The following is a 20883-nucleotide window of genomic DNA, read 5'->3' as shown; positions in this document are numbered from 1 at the left end:
AGCTAGGCTGAGCTGTGCCAGTGTGGGGGAGGCTAGGAAGGGCATCTGCCCAAGCTGCAGTCCCACCTTGTGCTGCAGTATAGACACTCTCGGGGATGCTCCTTGTGGATTGGACCCCGGGGATCCATGTGACCTGAGAAGGGGGCCAGGAATCTGACTTAAGACGCGGCGTCTTGGCTTGTCAGAGGAACGTTAACCAGGCCAATGAGCTGGAGTTCTCGTGGCTATGGCAGTTGTGCCACCCGAGGAGGTAAGGCCTTTCCTGCTGCAGTGGAAAGGGACAGTCCAGGCCTTGCCCAGGGGAAAATTGCCAACCGAATTTCCAGGCTGATAGAGGATTGACGCTACGCCAGGGTAGCTGCTAATTGCAGCAGGTGAAGGGGATGCACGGTGCACGCTAGCACCAGCTGTCAAGGAACAGCCTCCTGGCCCCTGCGGAGAGTCCATCTCCTAATCCTGTCTCCTGTGCTCGGCCACAGGCCAAGCTCTGCTTGCAGTCCCACTGGTGTAATCTGCCTGCCCCAGGGCTCCAGGGCTTTGACAGCCTCTGTGCTAGAGCGATGGAGATTGACCTTCAGCTCAACGGGGGTGTGAGCAAAGAGCCATTGGCCACTGGGCAGAGGCAGAGGTGCAAGGGCAGTGTGAGCTCCTGTGGATTCTCGTGGTGCTGCCATGCCTCCTTGCAATGGCCACCGCTTCCTGTAGCTCCACGGCAAGGCCCTCGCTGCTTGCCCAGGCCTGGGGTGCTGCTGGAAGCCAGGGTAGACAGGAAGAAGCTGCGTTTTGGGGTGCTGTGAGTGTCGCAACTGAGGAGGGTGCCTGACTCCCTTAGCCACGCGGGCACACCCTAGGCAGCGGCGATAGCAGCGCCCCCGCCCATCCGCCCGCCTTGCCCAGACTGGGAGGGGGAGGAAGGCTCCCTGGCTCATGCCGACGAGGTGAGAAAAGGCCACCAAGCTCCTGTCTGTCTGTTTGGAACCGGCCCTAGGGCAGGGCTTGAACTCGGGTCTGACTCCCTCCCTCGTCTGGTACTGTGAACAGCAGGGACTTGATCCAGCCCCGAATCCTCATCTGGGGAGGAGAAATGTGAGCTCATGATGCCCCTGTGCCATTCACCTCCCAGGGTCACATGCTGTGCAGCTGCTCCGCGGCCCGGTTCCTGGGGGCTGTCCTGGAGTGCGTGGCAGGCCGCTGACCTGAGCGTGGCACCCGGCGTCCCAGCAGGGTGAGGGATGGGCCTGTTCAGCTGCTGGGGAGCAGATGTGCCCCAGCCTGAGCACAGGCCTCTGTGGGCCACTCAGCACCTAACTTTGGGGAGTGTCAGGCAGCCGTCAGCCAAGCCCCGGGAAGTGCCGATTTGCCAGTCAGCGTTACTGTGTATGGCGTGCTAGTGGGCTGCTGATCTCAGCTAGGCCTGGTCAACGCACCGTGACCCCGCTGAGTTCCCTAGGGCTACCATCCTGGCACATGGGAGAGACTCCAGCCTGCTCCGTTCTCCACCCTCCCTCCTGCCCAGATTTCGGATGCTCCCTGGCAGGCAGGGTGACGCTGGAATCTCTTGGACAATCCAAGGAGCAGGCTGTGCACTGAGGCTCCCTCCACAGCAGACCTCAGCCCCCATCTCAGGAGGTGCCAGCCAGCTTCGTCCTTCGGAGCTGTGCTTCCAGCCCCCCAGGTCCAGCGCGCAGGAGGATGAAGCAGGGCTGGCACCGGTTGGCACTATCATGCCACACTCCAGCAAGCCCGTCTCCTGGGAGGGCAAGCGGCCTGCAGAGCTGGGCGAGGCTCAGCACTGCCCGTTCACAGGCCTCCTGTCAGTACAGGCCCCGGGCCCGGCGCTCGCTGGCCATGCACTGCCGTCTGGTGAATGAGGGCTGGGTGTGTGCACACGCTTGGGGGGCGGAGGGGCTGGGCTTGAACCGTGCCAAGGAAAGCCGTTACGAGAGCCACTGCCCCACAGCGGGATGGCAGCAGGGCTCCCATGGCGCGGCCATGTCTCACGTGATGGGAGGGAGGGGTCGCTGGCGGTCTCTCCCACCAGCCCCCATTTCACTGAGGTGCCAGGAGGGAAGGATTCCCTCTCCCTTGCCTGGTTTCTCAGCCTCCTCTCTCCCCACAGGGATCCCCCCCGTGCCCCTCAGCGCAGGCCAGAGCCGGGGTAGGGTTGCCAGGTGTCTGGTGTTGAACTGGACAGTCCAGTATTTGAGCTTTCTGTTCAGGAAACAAATTGAGAAAATAGAACTGTCTGGTGTGTTCTAAATCAGATGGAATGTAGATTGTGATGTCATGTCAAGTGTGTCCGGTATTTTTGTTGAAACCATCTGGCAACCCTAGCCAGAGGGGGTCTCTTTGGTCCAGCTAGTATGAAGGCAACGCAGCTCCCACCCCCCCGGCCCAGCATGGTGCATCCAGAGATGGCTCCCAAGCCCCAGGGCTCGCTGTGGGAGGCACAGGGTAACGCGTGCTGCTCCCCCTGCAGGGCATGGACTTGGAGGAAAAGGACTACAGCGAAACCGATGGGCTGTCGGAGAAAACCACGCCCAGCAAGACCCAGAAATCCCCACAGAAAATCGCCAAGAAGCTCAAGAGTGCCATCTGCAGGGTGATGCTGCTCGACGCCTCCGAGTATGAGTGTGAGGTGGAGGTGAGTGCCTGGGGGTCTCCTTAGCCAGAGAATGCGTCTGTCACTCTGTCGCCTCTGCCGGGCCCTGCTCTGCCGGCGTCCCCGTTCTCGGCCGTAACGGGGCAGTAACGCGGCTGGGGGGATTCTGTCATGGCGAGGCAGAAAAACACCCCGTCTTCGTTTGAAAATGAGTTGCTGGAGCTCACACAGGGCCCGAGTCACAGAATAGCTCAGGCTAGACGACCACAGCCGGCTTTACTGGCTTTATAATCTGCATGTGCCTTGGTTTTACCTCAGGAGGCCAAGCTGCTTTGCCCCAGAGAAACGGCAGCGCAGCAGGAGTAAGGTGCGTCTGGCCCCGCTCTCTAGCTGTGCGAGAGGAGACCGGAGGCTGCTCCCTACTCTTGGCCTGTAACCAGCTGACTCCAGGCCTGACACCTCTGACATGGCAGCAGTTCTCAGGGTGAGAGGTCACTCCGTAGGCCAGGGGTGGGCCAATTCCAGCCTATGGGCTGAATCCAGTCTGCAGGGTTAGTCCCTGGAGGGCCCCGACCTCCATGTTTACCTGCACCTCCCTAGATATTGGAGGGTCTCAGGTCTGGCTAGTCACAAATCACCGTGTGCGGCCAACGCAAGTGGTGGGAAGTCTGCAATGCTTCCCGCCGCTTGCATTGGCTGTGGACAGCAATTTGCGGCCAACCAGCGCTGCGATCCTTCGATACCAGCAGAGGCGCAGGTTAACTTAGCGGTGGCGGCCCGCCAGGGGCTAACCATGCAGGCTGCCTTTTTTTATTGCCCACCTCTGCCCTAGGCGGTGTAACAGTGCCGGCCTTTTCGTCTGGGAAGGAGGAGACTGCTGAGCTAATGGGCGGGTGGGCAATACTCCAACCCCTACCGGTTTACTGGAACTGGTACACTCCATCCGTTAAGGCTCACCAGTTAACCATTTGCATCCCTAAGACACCCCCATTTGCCTCTCATGTGCACAATGCTATGGGGAAAGGAATGATTAAAGTTGCAAAGCCAAGCAGTCGGCAGTTAGGAAATGCTGGAGTTAAGGTCCCCCTGCAGCCTTAATTTCTCCCCGTTTCACATGTTATGATACTGTCTTTAGTTCCAGGTGACATGCTGTTTTTCCCACAGACCCCTGCCTCTCTCAGTGCACAGGCTGGATGGTGCTCTCGCGGGCGATGCTTTGCCTACAAGCTAGGGGTGCGATTCCCTGCTCACGTACTAGTAGTTGTGCTGGCTCTCATCAGGCAGCGTGAGAACAAATAACATTGGACCTGCGATAGCCAGGGAGTAGCAGTCCAGCATGGCCTAGACACATGTAAGCCAGCCTGAGGCTGGTGGGCTGTATTCAGCATGGCTAAGCCAGGCCTTGGCTGCTGCTCCCTGTGCTAGTGCGGCCACACTGCCGTTCGTGCTCACAGCTCGATAACCATGAGCCCTGGCTCAGTGGCGCCTCAGTGAGCAGCTCTTCCACATTCTGTTTTCTTCTCGTTCTTCAGCGTGTGGCCCAGACCCCATGGGCTGCCCACTTTCCAACTCTTCTTGGAAGCCAGAATTTCCACATGGGCTTTCTTATGCTGCTCATCTGAGTGCGTCACCGTCGTTAATGGATTTATCGTCACTACTCCCCTGGGAAACGAGGCGTAAAGAGATTAGAGTCAAAAGTTCTCCAGGAGTTTTGGGTGTCCAGTGGGAGACTCCCAGGACCTGATCTTTCAGAGTATTCAGCATTCTGCCTCTAGAGCTGGTTCCTGGTTGGGGACACATGTGCCTCACGTGCCCAGAGCCTTTGGAAGCAGAGTCCGTTGGTCTGCACGTGTGGCCTGCCAACAGCTGATACAAGGTGCCGGGTAATGGCGGCTGCCTCTGTGATCCATAGGGACTGGTGACTCCATGCATTGGGCTTTCCCTCAGTACATTCGGAACTCTAATGCAGACCTGCGCAGTGGTGAGATTCATCTGTTCAGGCCACAGATGGATGACTCCTTATGTACTTGAAAGGAACCCAGGAGCACCGTCCCCTCCCTGGAAATATGTACACCTGCCCTGAGGGGAGAATTCCACCAGCTGCAATACTGGCCTCGCCCGATGGCTCAACAGCTCCTCACCAGACAGCTTATAAGCCATCCCATAAGAGGCAGAGAGCTCAAAAGACCCTCTTCCCCCAACCTCTGCAGTTCATCGCTCATCCCTATCGCAGCTCTCGGCTAAATGTTGTTTTTAACAGGTGCTTGACAACTAAAAGCCGCTGAGTCTAACATCTCCTGGCTCGTGCACACCCTTGGATGTTTGTCCCCCTTCTTTGTCAACATCTGGGGTACGTCTTAACTACATGGCTCTGTCGATGGAGCCATGTAGATTTGTTTTTTTGGCAAAGGGAAATGAAGCCGCGATTTAAATAATCGCCGCTTCATTTAAATTTACATGGCTGCCGCGCTGAGCTGACAAACAGCTGATCAGCTGTTTGTCGGCTCAGCACGCTAGTCTGGACGTTTCCCTGCCGACATGAAAGCCTTTTATCGACATCCCCTGTAAACCTCATCCTAGGAGGCATAAGGGGGATGTCGATAAAAGGCTTTCAGGTCGGCGCGGAGCGTCCAGATTAGCGTGCTGAGCCGACAAACAGCTGATCAGCTGTTTGTCGGCTCAGCGCGGCAGCCATGTAAATTTAAATGAAGCGGCGATTATTTAAATCGCGGCTTCATTTCCCTTTGCCTGTCTGTCTAATCTACATGGCTCCATCGACGGAGGCATGTCGTCTAGACACACCCCTGGAGTGCAATAACAGTGGAGAGATGGGTGCTCAGCTCACGCATTCCAGATGGACGATAGAGTTTGCATCCCTACCCTCCAAAACCCTCCCGCTACCTCCTTTGAGAGTTGCTTTCACAAGAACATTCTCCATGAGGAGCGGGAGCGCAGGTTCTTCCTCAGTCCCTCTGAGGGGGGTTACTTTGCATATTTTCCAGTTCCCAGAAAGAAAGGGGGTTGGAGGCTCATTCTTGCCCACTGCCACTTTGTGCATAAATTCAAAGTTTCATAAAGTTAGGCTGGCGTCTCTCGTTCCACCCCTGGAGAAGAGCCTGTGCTTCACAGCTCTTGGCATAAAGGACATCTGCTTTCCCCAGGACGTCCATCCCGTTCACCAGCACTTCCTCAGATTCATAGTAAGCTCCTCCCGCTTTCAGTACAGAGGCTCCTTTTCAGCATTGCTCCCAGCCCGGGGTATTTCCTGTGATGTGCTGGTTGCTGCAAGATAAGAGACACTCTTGGAAAGCACTTCATGTGTTCACAGCACAGCTCCCCTCAGCTCCAGTGGCAGCGGTGAGCAGGTCAGACCGCAGTCTCTCAATCAGGCCTCCAGAAAAGGAGGAACATGCAATTAGTGCCCACCTGTGAAAAGTTTTGGTTTACACGTTGCACCAAGCATCATCCGGGAGCTCTGCACCATTCAATGTCCTTAACTATGAGACTGTCCTTCCACTTCCCACAAGCCCCTGTCTTGTTCACTGCACACCTTCCAACTTCTGCAGCAAATGCAACAGGGGTCTTTCAGTCTCCTTCACTAATAACCCTGATTCTGCCCCCCCCCCCCCCCCCACCAAGCCCGTCCTGTGCACGGAAGAAGTAGGGGGCTTGTGGCCAAAATACATATGATTGTGCAACTGAAGACTATCACAGTGCAAGCTCCCCATGTAAAAGCCTAAAAGCCCACCTTACGCCTGGTCTTTCCTAGCATCTGGGCACTTGACTTTGCAACTTTAAGAACGTGCCTTGCACGTTGTTACTTTGGAGGTCGATTTCCTAGGGTTTGCAATAGGCAAACTGAACACACAGAAATTCTTTCCTATGGTGTCACATGGGTCCTCAGCAGGCATGGAACCTTCAGATCTGCGCAGAGACCTCAGCCAGTTGAGCTGTTGTCGGTTGTCATCCTGTGTGCGGGCCAGCATCGAAGAGGGAGGGGAGACACGTTGCCAGTGGGTTTCTCATGTGTTCACTGCTAGCAGAGAAATGGTGAAACTCAGGGACCTGGGCTTCTGTTGCAGGCTCTGGTGAGCACAGACTCTTTCCCCTCCAAACTTGATATCCTTTGCCCCATCCCCTCCAGGCTGCTCGTCTCAGTCTTGTCTCTTTACCACGGCCCCTCGCCCCAGACCATTCTCCTTGCCCAGCCCCAGGGTTCTCATCCCAGACCCAACCTCCTTGCCCAGACAGCTCCGGTCTCCCTCTTCTCAGCACCTCGTGATCTGTCTCTTCATTTCTCGCTTGTCTTCAGTCACACGCGCTCCCAACCCACATTTCCCATCCTCACTGGCTCCCTCCCCAGGCTCCTAGTCCAACTGCAGTGCCCCCCACCCCATTTACTGATACACATAGACACATGCACGTTCATGCTCCTACAGCCAGAGACAGGCAGACAGATGTGCATGTGCAACCCGAGACATGTGTACACAGGCACAGATAGAGGCACACGCTTTCAGAGTGCACAGATGTGCACGCAGAGGCACACATTTGCACACCCACCAGCACAGATGCATAAGCAAGCCAATGGGGTAGCTGTGTACCTTATCCCCCCACCCTTTGATTTCCCATCTTCAGAGCAGAGCTCTCCTATGCCAGAAAACACTTCTGCCTTTTAGCTCGGTAAGGCATCTGGGGCGCCTGGGTCGGTAACGGAAGTCCCCATTCACGTAGACACAGACGAATCCCCAAGTGCACATGGACACACGCACACACGTGAATGGAGTGAGAATGCAAATCTGACTCATGCATTTCAGTGCGGGGGCTGCCTGCTATTTGTGTATCATGGTGAAAATGAAGCACAGGCGTGTGTGGGTTAGAGAGTGAGTGAGAGAACCTGTGTCACTGTGACAGTGGCTGGCCTTGCTCGAGGGAGGAGCGCTTGCAGCACGTAAAGCAGTGCTACTCAGACTGAGGCTCACAGGCTGCAAGCCCCTCCTTAGCGTAGCTCCTTGCGATTTCATTGCTAACTCATCTAAGTTAGTATCCAACCAAGAGGCTTTTGCCATGTTATTAACCAGCTGAAGTTGTCAGTTGCTTTGCTGTGAAGATAACAGATATGCATCAGTAAATGAAACCGCTACCAGTGCCCCCACAACAGACTGGTCCCGGCTTTCGTCTGATTTCCACAGCACAGGCTCATATGGGATGATGGGCCTAATTGAGGCTGACTCAGCAGCAGATGTAAACCCAGCATTGCAGCTGACACAGTAGCGCCCTCGAGGGTCTCTAGACCACCAGCCAGTAGCTCTGGGAATCATGCAGAAAGGAAGGACTAACATTCCTGGACTAAGCACTAATGCAGGAAGCTGGAGGCTGCACCACCTGCTTTGGTTTTGTCCACACCCTCTTCCCTGTGATGGGCTAATCACACTCTGCATCAACTGCACTCAGACCTCTGTGGGTCAGGAGCAAAGTCAGTGATCAGCATTGCCCAATGTTTTTTGTCATCTTCCCCCCCCCCCCCCCCCGAATCTCCATTTTCCCCTCCTGTGGAAAAAGAGGATAAGAAAAAAGGAGAGAGGGGAAGTTGCCAGATGTGTACACTGATTCTTTTTCATTTAAGTTCAAATCAGAACACAGTTTTTCATTTTCCTTTGACGAAAACAATATGGAAGTGTGGGACATTGCATTATAAAGCCAGTCTTCCCTGAACTGATATCAAAAATTGAGGATAGGACACTTCCAGCCTACGCCACTAACCTCATTAGCACCAGCCCTACAACTGACAAATGCTTTTTCCCGGACCCCTTCTTTTTCTGTTATAAATTCTCGATTTCAATTATTTCCACTCCAGGTCATCTGAGGAAGTGGGTTTTGCCCATGAAAGCTCATGATATTACACCAATATTTGATGCCACAGGATTGCTCATTATTTTAACAGTGTGAGATTTTCACCAGCCCTGCTGGCTAGATAAACTGTGAGCAGAGTGCCTGATTCCTGTACTATAGTGATAGAAATGTAGCTGTGTTAGTCTGGTGTAGCTGAAACAAAATACAGGACTATGTAGCACTTTAAAGACTAACAAGATGGTTTATTAGGTGATGAGCTTTCGTGGGCCAGACCCACTTCCTCAGATCAAATAGTGGAAGAAAATAGTCACAGCCATATATACCAAAGGATACAATTAAAAAAAACTGGACACATATGAAAAGGACAAATCACATTTCAGAACAGAAGGAGGATGCGGGGGGGGGGGGGGGGGGGGAGGGGAAGGAAGGTGAATGCCTGTGAGTTAATGATATTAGAGGTGGGGAAGGGTAGATGTCTGTGAGTTAATAGTATTAGAGGTGGGGAAGGGTAGATGTCTGTGAGTTAATAGTATTAGAGGTGATAATTGGGGAAGCTATCTTTGTAATGGGTAAGATAGCTGGAGTCTTTGTTCAGCCCCCTGCAGAGAGTGTCGAATTTTAGCATGAATGCCCTATGTAACTTCGTTCTCACCCACAATTATTTCCAGTTTGAGAACAACTTATACCTCCAGATCAGCGGCACAGCAATGGGTACACGCATGGCCCCACAGTATGCTAATATCTTTATGGCTGACCTAGAACAACGTTTCCTCAACTCCCGTCCCCTTTTACCCCTTCTCTACTTACGCTACATCGATGACATCTTTATGATCTGGACGCATGGCCAAGAAACACTGGAGACATTCCACAGAGATTTCAACAACCTACACCCCACCATTAACCTCAGCCTGGACCATTCCAAACGAGAGATCCATTTCCTGGACACCACAGTACAAATCAACAATGGAAAATTAGATACCACCCTCTACAGAAAACTCACTGACTCATACAGTTACCTACATGCTTCCAGCTCCCATCCAGCACACACCATACGATCCATCATCTATAGCCAAGCCCTTCGATACAACCGCATCTGCTCTAATCACACTGACAGAGCCCAGAAACTTCAGGATCTCTACCAAGCATTTATAAACCTCAACTACCCACCTGGAGAAATAAAAAAGCAAATTGAAAGAGCCAAACGAATACCTAGAAACCATCTACTACAAGACAGACCCAAGAAAACCAACAATAGAACACCACTTGTCATCTCCTACAGCTCCCAACTTAAACCTGTCCAACACATTATCAATAAATTACAGCCGATACTGGAACAGGACACTAAACTCCAAGAAGCTCTGGGAGACAGACCCATAGTCTCCTATAGACAACCACCTAACCTCAAGATGATTCTTACCAACAACCACAGGACATACCACTCTGGTACTTTCCCTTGCAACAAACCCCATTGCCAGCTTTGTCCACATATTCACTCTGCTGACACCATTATTGGGCCTAACCAAGTGAGTTATAAGATCAAGAACACATATTCCTGCGCCTCCAGAAATATAATCTATGCTATCATGTGCCGAAAGTGTCCGTCTGCTATGTACATTGGACAGTCGTCTCAGACACTTCGCCAAAGAATCAATGCCCACAAAACAGACATTAGACAGGATCACAAAGAAAAAACAGTTGCTTGCCATTTCAACCAGAAAGGACACTGTCTCAATGACCTACTCACCTGCATCCTACTTCAGAAGACATTCAAATCTGCACTTGAAAGGGAATCCTCTGAACTGGCATTCATGCTAAAATTCGACACTCTCCGCAGGGGGCTGAACAAAGACTCCAGCTATCTTACCCATTACAAAGATAGCTTCCCCAATTATCACCTCTAATACTATTAACTCACAGACATCTACCCTTCCCCACCTCTAATATCATTAACTCACAGGCATTCACCTTCCTCCCCCCCCCCCCCCACATCCCCCTTCTGTTCTGAAATGTGATTTGTCCTTTTCATATGTGTTCAATTTTTTTTAATTGTATCCTTTGGTATATATGGCCGTGACTATTTTCTTCCACTATTTGATCTGAGGAAGTGGGTCTGGCCCACGAAAGCTTATCATCTAATAAACCATCTTGTTAGTCTTTAAAGTGCTACATAGTCCTGTATTTTGATTCCTGTACTGCGAGAGAGGATTGTTAAGTGTCCATTGAGATGCAATAGTTCACCAGAAGTGCTGTCTGCTGCTCTCCTGCAGCCGAGTGATGCAGTGAAAAGCATGTCGATTGCTGCAGTGCAGTAGGGTGACTCCACTTCTCTGCCCTGCTCCTAACCTCTGTTCTGTGAGTCTTCTGCCCCTGTGAGTGGTGCTTCTGCCACTGTTGTGAGTTATCCCAAGCCACATCAGTGGCATAAAACTCAGTGGGGTCTTTTGCTTCCTTATTGCTTCCCACCTGTTTGGGGCAGCAGCCATGAAATTGACCCCGCTTGTTAATGTCATTCAGCTGCTGCTCCACAAGGCTCTGAGCAGCAACAGAGGCACTGGAGGTCTGGAGACTCAGGAAGGTGGCACTTAATTGTGTTGCACTCTCTGGAAGGCTGCCTAAGAGCCACAAGGGCTGGAAATGTATTTTTAACAATATGAAAGCTGAGATTCTGCATAAATTGAATCCTCAATGCCCCATGCTCACCTGGGAGGCACTCCCCCGTGTGATGGGATTTTTGAGCCCTGGTGTCAGTGGTCTAGGAGCTCAGCAGACAGAAGACATCAGTTTGTGTTCAAGTCGTGGGTCATAGAGGTCTGTACTGTGTGCGAGTGGAGATTAATGTTAGAACCGCAGCCCTGAGTTTCCCATAGAAGAATTGGAATATTGAAGCCTGGGCGTGGGACTGAGTGGGTGAAGAAATGCGAATCTGCTTTGTTCCTTTGATCTCCCTCCAGCAGCTCCACGCTTGAACTGTCATTTTTATTTACTGCAGAAACACTGATTGTGACAAAGCAGTAAATAGACGGGATCATTATAGCAACTGAAATGGTCCCTTAAAGCAGGAGAGATGAGCTTTTCTGAGCTATGACACAGCACATGGATTTCATCACCCCTCCCTAGCGTCTGATTAATATTTAGCTAACAGACACCAATGTGTGCCCACAAATATCTGCATCATACCCAAGAAATAAGCCATATCTTGCTGTCTCCTCCTCAGAATTCTATGCCTGGATGTAGCTTAGGAAACAGTCATCTCATGGTATGTTATTGCTCTTGATTTCTGCTACTGGTTTTATTTATGGTCAAGCTGTCAGTGGTGAAGTCTGAGCTCATGAGATTCCATTCACAGTGGAGTTAAGTTGAAGTCCTAAATTGTTGCAATGCTTTGTGGTGGGCAAATGGTAATTGTGGCTAGTGAGGAAACTGGGTTCAGAAAAAAAGGTGGGGCTCAAACACGTAAAGCCAATACTCTGGCCTGAACAAAGTCTGTTCTGCAGCACTTCTATCAAAGGAGACAGGAAACCTATTGGAGGCATTGTAGGTGCACTGACTGCTCATGAGCGCCCCCTGGTCAAGTGCATGCTCTCTCTGTAGTGGCTCTTCAGGGGCTCAGCCCTGCAGCCAAGTCCCACACAGTCTGTTAGAACAAACCAAACCCCTTCGGGGCTCCGAGCCCAACAGGGCCTCTCTCAGTGCCCGCTGCTGCCTGTCAGCTTGTCCCTGCTCTGGATCAGAGCAGTGTCCCAGGGCTCCTTCCCCGGAGACAATGTTCTCGCCCTCACGGGCTACGGCGACACTGCACCGGGCTTTGAAAGAAACGGTGTAAATTGCGTATCTTATTTTGATAGTCTTATTGCGTATCTTTGAGATATGCAAATAGCGTATCTTATTTCGATCGTATTTCAGAATAGCTTATTTCATACTTTGGCACTGTCCACACAGCGCCAGATTTCGAAATAACCTGCTGTTCTGAAACGTCGCTTATTCCTCGTGGAATGAGGCTTACAGGGATGTTGGAATAGCGAGCCCGAAATAACGGGCTTGCTGTGAAGACGCAGGATGGCTATTTGGGGATACACCGGTATCTCAAAATCATGTTGCAGTGTAGACATAGCCCTAGGGCCTTTCTGCCCACAGCTCTGCTGGGCCACTACAGTTCTATTCCCCTTCTGGGGTGCCTTGAAGTCCAGGTCACTCCTGCTCATGCTTTAGTGACTAATAGGGAGGTGGGGGGAGACCCAGGCCCACCCTCCACTCCAGGTCCCAGCCAGGAGCCCTATAGACAGCAGCTGTCTGCAACAGCTCTTTCAATAACTGTGTTGTTGCCATAATTCCCCACAGCCCTAGCATCTTCTTCATCCTTATCCGAGGGGCCTTGTCCCCGCAGCCAGCCCAGAGCTTCATCTCTCCTTCTGCTTCAGCAAGGAATTGAGCTTGTTCTGGCCCTGCTGGCTCCTGATTGGCTGCTTCCCTCACGGCTGCTCTAGGATGCTTTAAGAACCTCTCTACTGCCCTTTTCTGGGGCAGGTGTGGCAGGACCACACAGTCTCCAGCAGGGGCCTCAGGGCCTAGTCCATACCGTCATAGGTATGAAAAGGTTTCTTTACCGGGAGAGACTGACAAGATTGGGACTTAAATTTAGACTCGAGGGGACATGGTAAATGTAAAAGAATGGATGGTCTAGTAAGGGAGATCAGGTGCTTCAGTGTATCCAGTCTCATATTACAGGGAGAAGGAGACACTCAGTGAAATTGGAGGGTGATATGTGTAAAGCTCCCCTCATACTTAAGCTGTGGAGCTCGCTGTCACAAGATAGCAGGAAGCCACATGCTGAGTAGGATCCCCAAAATGATGGAACATTTAACTGGATAATGAGAACACCCACTGGTATGTTAGACAGGATAAATACAAGGGCATAAGCTGTATAAACCCTCCTGCTTCAGGGCACTAGCCGGCCACTCACCATCTGGGTCAGGAAGGAACTAACCCTGCAGTCAAGCTATTGCAGAATTGCCCGCTGTCATGCTACCTGCACAGTCCTCTCAGGCATCTGGTACTGGTCAAAGACAGGCTCCTGGCCGGTGGGACCATTGCTCAGGTCCCGGCGAGCAGCTCCTGGGAGCCTGTGTTCTGTTGCAGTGGGAGGTCTGCCAGCAGCCATCATCAGCTCTCACCTCAGAGCGCTGAACGCTCACGCTGCCCTAGAAAGTGGGGCTGGGGCTCTTCTGTGCACTCCCTCTGGGTTGGTGCTAAAACTCTGCACCAAGCTGCTGACGCTGGTTGTGGCAGGGTCGGTTCCTCGATTGACTCTGCCCCGTGACTCTGTGGGAGGTGGGGCTGGCTCTCTCCGGAGGAGGGACGGGGGCGCTGGGCCAGGAATGGCCTGGAAGGAACCCCCGGGGAAGCTGAGCACAGCGAGGGAGCTCAGGCTGAGTTCTGTGCTGTGTTCTGGTTCGAGTCCCCAACAAAGCCCGGGAAGAGCGAGGCAGAGGGGGGAGTTGGGTACTGACTGGGGCAATCCCAGGGGACAGCCCTCCCAGGCCGTGGGACCATGCCTACAGCCAGCCCTTGAGGGAGCCTCCCCTTCTCCCCAGCCCTCCCTCTCCCCTCTGGGGGCACTCCCATAGTACCCTAAGCCCGGGCTGTGATTGCACGAGGTCGCTGGGAGGGGGAAGCAAGGGGCAGAAACTTCCTGTGTCCCATGGGTCCTGCTTTCATCTGCATTCGGGTGGGCAGCTGCAGCATGATTGGCCTTGGAGGAAGAGGGGGACCCTGGCTCCAATCCCCTTCCCATCTGTGTCTCCTGCAGAAACACGCCCGGGGCCAGGTGCTCTTCGACATGGTGTGTGAGCACCTCAACCTCCTGGAGAAGGATTACTTCGGCCTGACGTTCTGCGACTCGGACAGCCAGAAGGTAAGCTTGGGGCCTGGGGCCCTTTGCCAGGCCATTTGCTGCATTACCCCCACCCCGCCCTCAGGGCAGCGGCCGTGACCCCCTCTTTGTGCTATTTCTTGTTGTTTTAGAACTGGCTGGACCCCTCCAAGGAGATCAAAAAGCAGATCCGCAGTAAGTCGTCCAGTGGGCTATCCCACCCCATGTGTTAGGCCTGGGTAGTGCCCCTGTGCTGGCCAGGCAGCAGAAGGAACTCGGCAGCTCCCACTGCGCCCAGTTATGTCACCTCCCCATTCTGCTCACCCTGGTGGGAACGCCAGGCTGTGGGTGCAGCCCCCCAGGGCAAGAGAAGCCAGGGGGAGATGGGGCTGCAGCAGGAATACGAGCTTGGAGCCTGATTCGCAGATGCCAGGGGCCTGCAGTGCCCCTGGAGGTGGCACGGGCTGCTTAGTACCTCTGAAAACCGGGCCCCTGACATCCTTGCAGAGGAAGGTCAGGGAGTGCGCTGGGGAATGCCTGGCTGACGCTGCATGTGCGTTGGCAGAAGGTGTCCGGAGCAGGGCTCCAGTAGCCGATGGACCAAGCCTTTCCTGTGGAGACCCTGTCTTACCACAAGTGTCGGCATGGCTTTGCTGCTCTTTAGCCCTGGCGGGAACACACAGCCAAGTCTCTCTGGAGCTCTGCGGGCTTGGTTCTCTTACTCACAGCACTGCCAGTCAGGTGCTGCTCCCATGACATCACCACGTGGTCCTGGTGTGAAGTGTGGTGAGCAAGGCAGGGCCCTGCCAAATTCACAATCGTGAAAAACATGTCACCATGAAGTCTAGTCTCTCCCTGTGAAATCTGGTTTCAGTGAACTTTTACCTTTTACCTCGGGTTTCACTGGTGGACCTCAGGGAACCTTGCTGGGAAATGCAGGGCTAGTTGCTGTGTTGACGACAGGAGGTGATGTCCCTGCATGGTGGAGTCTGGGCAGACCTTGGCTGGGCCAGACGGCGGTAGGGTCTGTGGGAATCACCGTCTGCGGATTCCCTGTGTCTCCCATGTTCAGAAGGTTCATCTCTCCAGGCTCTCGGGTAGCAACCCCAGAGGAGCTGTCTCTTCTTCTGCCTGCCCCAGGCCCTGGGCGTTGGGAGGAGCGGGTCACAGGCATGGGCTGCCTATGCCCACTGCGCCTGGCTAGGGACGGATGCCCTGGGAAAAGACGTTTCCTAGGCACATGGGGACCATACTCCCTTTCTTCTCTCTCTTCCTCTCCACAGGTGGCCCCTGGAACTTTGCCTTCACTGTTAAGTTCTACCCACCCGACCCAGCCCAGCTCACAGAGGATATCACAAGGTGAGGAGCCGGGGGCACGCAGTGTGCAGCCATGCCTGGGCTCTTCCTTCCCGACACTGCGTCTGTCCAGAGAGCATTGTGTGCACGTGCAGAGCGACTGTCGGGTGGGTCCGCCTCCGCATCCGGGCGGGGATAGCTGGCTCCTGCACATGGAAGGTGGGATAAGGGACGCCCTGAAGATAAGGTGGTGGGATGTGGTGGGTTCTGGTGTGAACTAGGGGCTAGGGTGTTGGCCTCGGGAGAAAAGGGTGGTGCATTCAAGTCCCGTGTCCTCAGGGAACGACAGGATAGCCAACATGCACTGCCCTTGGGATAGAGCTGGATCCTGAAAGTGGAAGGTGGGATAAGGTATGCCCTGAAGGAGAGGCAGTGATGTGGGTTCTGGCACGGACTAGAGGATAGGGTGTGCAGGGTGAGGCAGAGCGCAGGAGATGCACATGCAGGTGCAGGGTGTGACTGTTTCTCTGGGGGTATGTCTACACTACCCCGCTAGATCGAAGTAGGAGGGTAATGTAGGCATACCGCACTTGCAAATGAAGCCCAGGATTTGAATTTCCCGGGCTTCATTTGCATAAGCCGGGCGCCGCCATTTTTAAATCCCAGCTCGTTCGAACCCCGTGCCGTGCGGCTACACGCGGCATGGACTAGGTAGTTCGGACTAGGCTTCCTAGTCTGAACTACCGTTACTCAATGAGGAGTAATGAGGAGTAACAGTAGTTCGGACTAGGAAGCCTAGTCCGAACTACCTAGTCCGTGCTGCGTGTAGCCGCGCGGCACGGGGTTCGAACGAGCCGGGATTTAAAAATGGCGGCGCCCGGCTTATGCAAATGAAGCCCGGGAAATTCAAATCCCGGGTTTCATTTGCAAGTGCGGTGTGCCTACATTACCCTCCTAGTTCGAACTAGCGGGGTAGTGTAGACATACCCTGGGTGTGTTGTGTCTGGGTGTGTTGTGGGGGTGGGAGGGTCTATGGCATCCATCTTGCACATGGGGCAGAGGATCCCCACCTGGCACAGGGTGAGAGAGCCCATCCTGAGGGTGGAGGCCCAAGGGGGCTCATCCCAAATGTGGGGGACAGGGGGTTGCTCCTGGTCACGGGCGCAGTGATGGCTGTGCATATACATGCCCCCCACCCTGTGACCATCTCCCTGCCATGGGCGGACCCCTCTGTTGGTCATAATCTGCCAGCCCCCCAGAGAGCTCAGCAGGGTGTATCCCTGAGTCCTCTCTCATCTCACCAGTTGCCCCTCCCCCCCCAGATACTACCTGTGTCTGCAGCTGCGGGCTGACATCATCACGGGGCGCCTGCCCTGCTCCTTCGTGACGCATGCCCTGCTGGGCTCCTACGCTGTGCAGGCCGAGCTGGGAGACTACGACTCCGAGGAGCATGTTGGCAACTACGTCAGTGAGCTGCACTTCGCGCCCAACCAGACCAGGGAGCTGGAGGAGCGCATCATGGAGCTGCACAAGACCTACAGGTCGGGCTCCCCTCAACCCCCGCTGTTCCTCCCAAGTGCCCTGGGTTCCCTGCTCCTCACATCCTCTCCCGAGCAATGCCCCTGACCAGACCCACAGGCAGCAAGGGGGGTCTAATCAGCCTCTCTTGGCTCCTCGTCTCCTTCCCAGGGGCATGACGCCGGGCGAGGCGGAGATCCACTTCCTGGAGAATGCGAAGAAGCTCTCCATGTACGGTGTCGACCTGCACCACGCCAAGGTACCCACGCCCACGGCGTCAGAGCACTGGAGCCCTCTCTGCGCTTCTCCTCAGACTCCACGCCCTCACCTCATGCCTGGCACCCTGCCTCGTTGTCTGTGTCCCTCTGTCTCGCTCGCACCCTCTCTGGGCAGGTCGGGGGCGTCTAGCCACACATGCAGACTGACCCATGCTAGAGCTGTTTTAGCTAGGGACCCTGTACAGACCCAAGCAGCCACCTGTGCTGCCACCACTACGCCCATCTTCCCTTTGAGCTCGCTAGCTCAGCGCGGGCTGGGCCGGGCCTAGATGTGCGGCAGTCCCACTCCCAAGGGGTACGTCCCTCTGTCCAGCATTTCCTTTCTCCCTCTCTCCCCTGCCGACCCGCGTCCCTTGTGGGTGTCTTGGTACAGCATGGTGCCTGGGATTCCAGTGGCAGCACTGAGGAGTTTGCTGCTCGTCTCACCCAGGCTGGGACAAGCAGGACTAGGGCCCCTTGTGCAGGCAAGTGGGGCCTTGCTGCCCTGTCACCTGGAACTGGAGGGCATCCAAGAGACACTCTCAGTCGCATAGTGTGACCCATGTGCCAGGGCCTGCCCTCACTCCCTGCCCACCCCGACCCTCTGCCCCAGCGCAACATTCTGGGCCTGCTAGCACCGTTGCTGGGAAGTTCGCCCCCATCCCTGAGTGCAGCTCTGTTGGCACAAGGCCTGTGGTCACCTGAACTGGTACAGGCAGTCCTCCAGCAACAAGCCCACTCTGCTGTCCAGGGCTCACAGCGTAGCCCCAGTTGCTGGCTGGTCCAGGAGCAAGGTCCTAGGTTTCCTCAGCCTGTGAGGGGAGGAATGGGTCCTGAGCGCAGTGGCAGCATTCCTTCAGGACTACAGATACCTACTCTGCCCTTGCAAAGGCCACGAAGAGCCTGGGGCCCGGCAGGGCTGAGGGGGATCCCAGGCAAAGGGAAAGGAGCTGTGGCAGGCACATCAGAAATGAAGGAGCCCAACCTCTAGCTTGGGCTGCCCCCAAGACCGGCTTGTTGCCACCTGAGCCAGGATCCCATCCCCACCCTGTGACTGAGAGTGGACACCTCACACAGACAAAGCCTCAGGCTCCTTACTGACTTAGGTGCCTCTGAAAACATCAGCCGGTCAGTACGTGGGCCCCATTGATGGGCCCCATTGTGCTGGGGAAGTGGTCCTATCTCTCCACCCCGGAGACTGCTCCAGAGCTCAATGCCACTAGGAACCCCCCGTCCCCCGACCAATTGCCCAAGCACGTCTCACAGCCAGTGTTTCTCCAAACCTCTGGCCCCCTCCCAGCAGCCTCTCCCCACTGGCCTCTCCAGCAGAGGAGCTGGGGCCACGGGAGGTGGGGTGGCTGCCCAGTGGCACTGCGAGCTTGGGAGGGAATACACTTGCAACATTTTACAGTTGGCTTCAGACCCATATTTCCAGCCTGGCTTGGAGCTGGCTCTGGACCACACTGAGAGGCAGTAGCTGGAGGGCCACTTGCCGGCCAAACTCTAACCGTCTGGCCTTGTCCTTAACCCTCCCCTCTGGCTTCCCCCAGGACTCAGAAGGCATCGACATCATGCTGGGCGTCTGTGCCAATGGCCTGCTGATCTACAGGGACAGGCTGAGGATAAACCGCTTTGCCTGGCCCAAGATCCTCAAGATTTCCTACAAGAGGAGCAATTTCTACATCAAAATCCGCCCCGGTGAGGTGGGTGTCTGACGAGAGCCCGTCCCTCAGCAGTGGGGGGCACTGGGAGAGCTTGTCCTTGCCTCCCAGGCAATGTCAGGAAGTCTCTTCTCTCCCAAGCATGCTCGTGTGCGGGGAAGGCCCATCGATATTACAGTGCACCAGGACCGGGGGCCCCCCAAAACTCATGACAGGGGGAAACAAACCAAACCCTCTGTCTCGTTTCCAGGGGGGCGGAAGGAGTCTGAAAAAGGGAGAGAAAGTCGGATTATCCCCCAGAAGGAAACAGAACGTTTTGACTTTTATGTTCCTTCCCCTCCCGCCCAAAAGCCAGTTAGTGCCGAGGGAAACGTGGCACCGTTGCTGTGGGAACTGGCCCCCCTGTACTGCCAGCAGAGTCCTGACAGAGGAGCCGCTGCAGCCTAAGCTGAGCAGCCCCAGAGCATGCCGGGAAGAGAGACACCGGGTTTAGAGAGACACCGGGTCTGTCACTGGAACCTGTCACCAGCCCGAGCCACGCCTGGGGGCCAGCAGGAACCCCGGCTGTAACCCGACTCTCCTGTGCTTTCAGTACGAGCAGTTTGAGAGCACCATTGGCTTCAAGCTGCCCAACCACCGCTCCGCCAAGAGGCTCTGGAAAGTGTGCATCGAGCACCACACCTTCTTCAGGTGAGAAGGAAGGTCCCTAAGAAACCCCCAGGAGCAGGCAGGGCACACAGAGTGGGGGCTGGAGGCACTGCCTGTCCTTTCCCTCCGTGTGCTTTTCATCTGCTGATGGGCTCAGGCTCTCCATGGCAGTCCGTTGCACCCTGTGCTGATTGGGGCAGCAGTGTATTTTCTCTCGGCTCCACCCTGGCAATTCTTATGCTGATTCTGGAGCCTGTTGATTTGTACATGCCAGCCTGTGCTTGGCTGGTGGTCCTCCTGGTTTCCAGAGCTCTGTTCTAAGCAGAGACAAGGTGTCCTACAGAGATCTTTTTAAAACCACTGCCTGTGAGATCCTGGCCTCGTTGCAGGAGTTTTGCCATTAGTTTCAGTGAGGCCAGGATTCCTAAATGAAAAGTGGCCTGCAAGAACCATATTGAAACATTTTGAATTTTTTTTTTTGGCATTTTTCCTTGTTTTTGTTTCAAGGTAAAGTATGCAACCAGAGTGACACCAATTCACAAAATGTCATTGAATAGATGTCTCCTGGTATCTCTCCTCCCCGCTGCTGTCCTCACCCAGGGTATGTCTACACTACCCTCCTAGTTCGAACTAGGAGGGTAATGTAGGCATACCGCACTTGCAAATGAAGCCCGGGATTTGAATTTCCTGGGCTTCATTTGCATAAGCAGGGAGCCGCCATTTTTAAATCCCCGCTGCTTCGAACCCCGTGCAGCGCGGCTACACGCAGCACGAACTAGGTAGTTCGGACTAGGTTCCTATTCCGAACTACCGTTACTCCTTGTGAAATGAGGTGTACTGGTAGTTCGGAATAGGCACCCTAGTCCGAACTACCTAGTTCGAGCCCCGTGTAGCCGCGCTGCACGGGGTTCGAAGCAGCGGGGATTTAAAAATGGCGGCTCCCCGCTTATGCAAATGAAGCCCGGGAAATTCAAATCCCGGGCTTCATTTGCAAGTGCGGTATGCCTACATTACCCTCCTAGTTCGAACTAGCGGGGTAGTGTAGACATACCCCCAGACAGAGACCCTCGTTTATATGCGCCTGCCTCCCCTGTTATCATCCGATTTAGGCACATGCCTCCTCAGCTCTCACTTTCACCCCACTGCCTGACTTCTACATGATTTGCATAATGCATTTCCTGA

General features: G+C 54.4%; 1 protein-coding gene across 4 annotated transcripts in view; it reads left to right on the top strand.

The window, feature by feature from the left end:
- The window catches only part of EPB41L1 (erythrocyte membrane protein band 4.1 like 1), a 168963-nt gene that overhangs the window by 96873 nt on the left and 51207 nt on the right, over positions 1–20883 (top strand). For all 4 annotated transcript variants that reach the window (XM_089769640.1, XM_075901384.2, XM_089769639.1 and 1 more), the window contains 8 exons: positions 2480–2644; positions 14259–14363; positions 14474–14516; positions 15605–15680; positions 16940–17158; positions 17307–17394; positions 18943–19095; positions 19646–19743. In XM_089769640.1, coding sequence (XP_089625766.1) covers positions 2480–2644; positions 14259–14363; positions 14474–14516; positions 15605–15680; positions 16940–17158; positions 17307–17394; positions 18943–19095; positions 19646–19743 — 947 coding nt within the window. The remainder of the gene's footprint in view (positions 1–2479; positions 2645–14258; positions 14364–14473; positions 14517–15604; positions 15681–16939; positions 17159–17306; positions 17395–18942; positions 19096–19645; positions 19744–20883) is intronic.

This window comes from Pelodiscus sinensis, chromosome 17, assembly GCF_052426305.1.
Source record: "Pelodiscus sinensis isolate ZL-2025 chromosome 17, ASM5242630v1, whole genome shotgun sequence".
Classification (NCBI taxonomy): domain Eukaryota; kingdom Metazoa; phylum Chordata; order Testudines; family Trionychidae; genus Pelodiscus; species Pelodiscus sinensis.
This window is presented reverse-complemented; position numbering and strand designations above follow the sequence as displayed.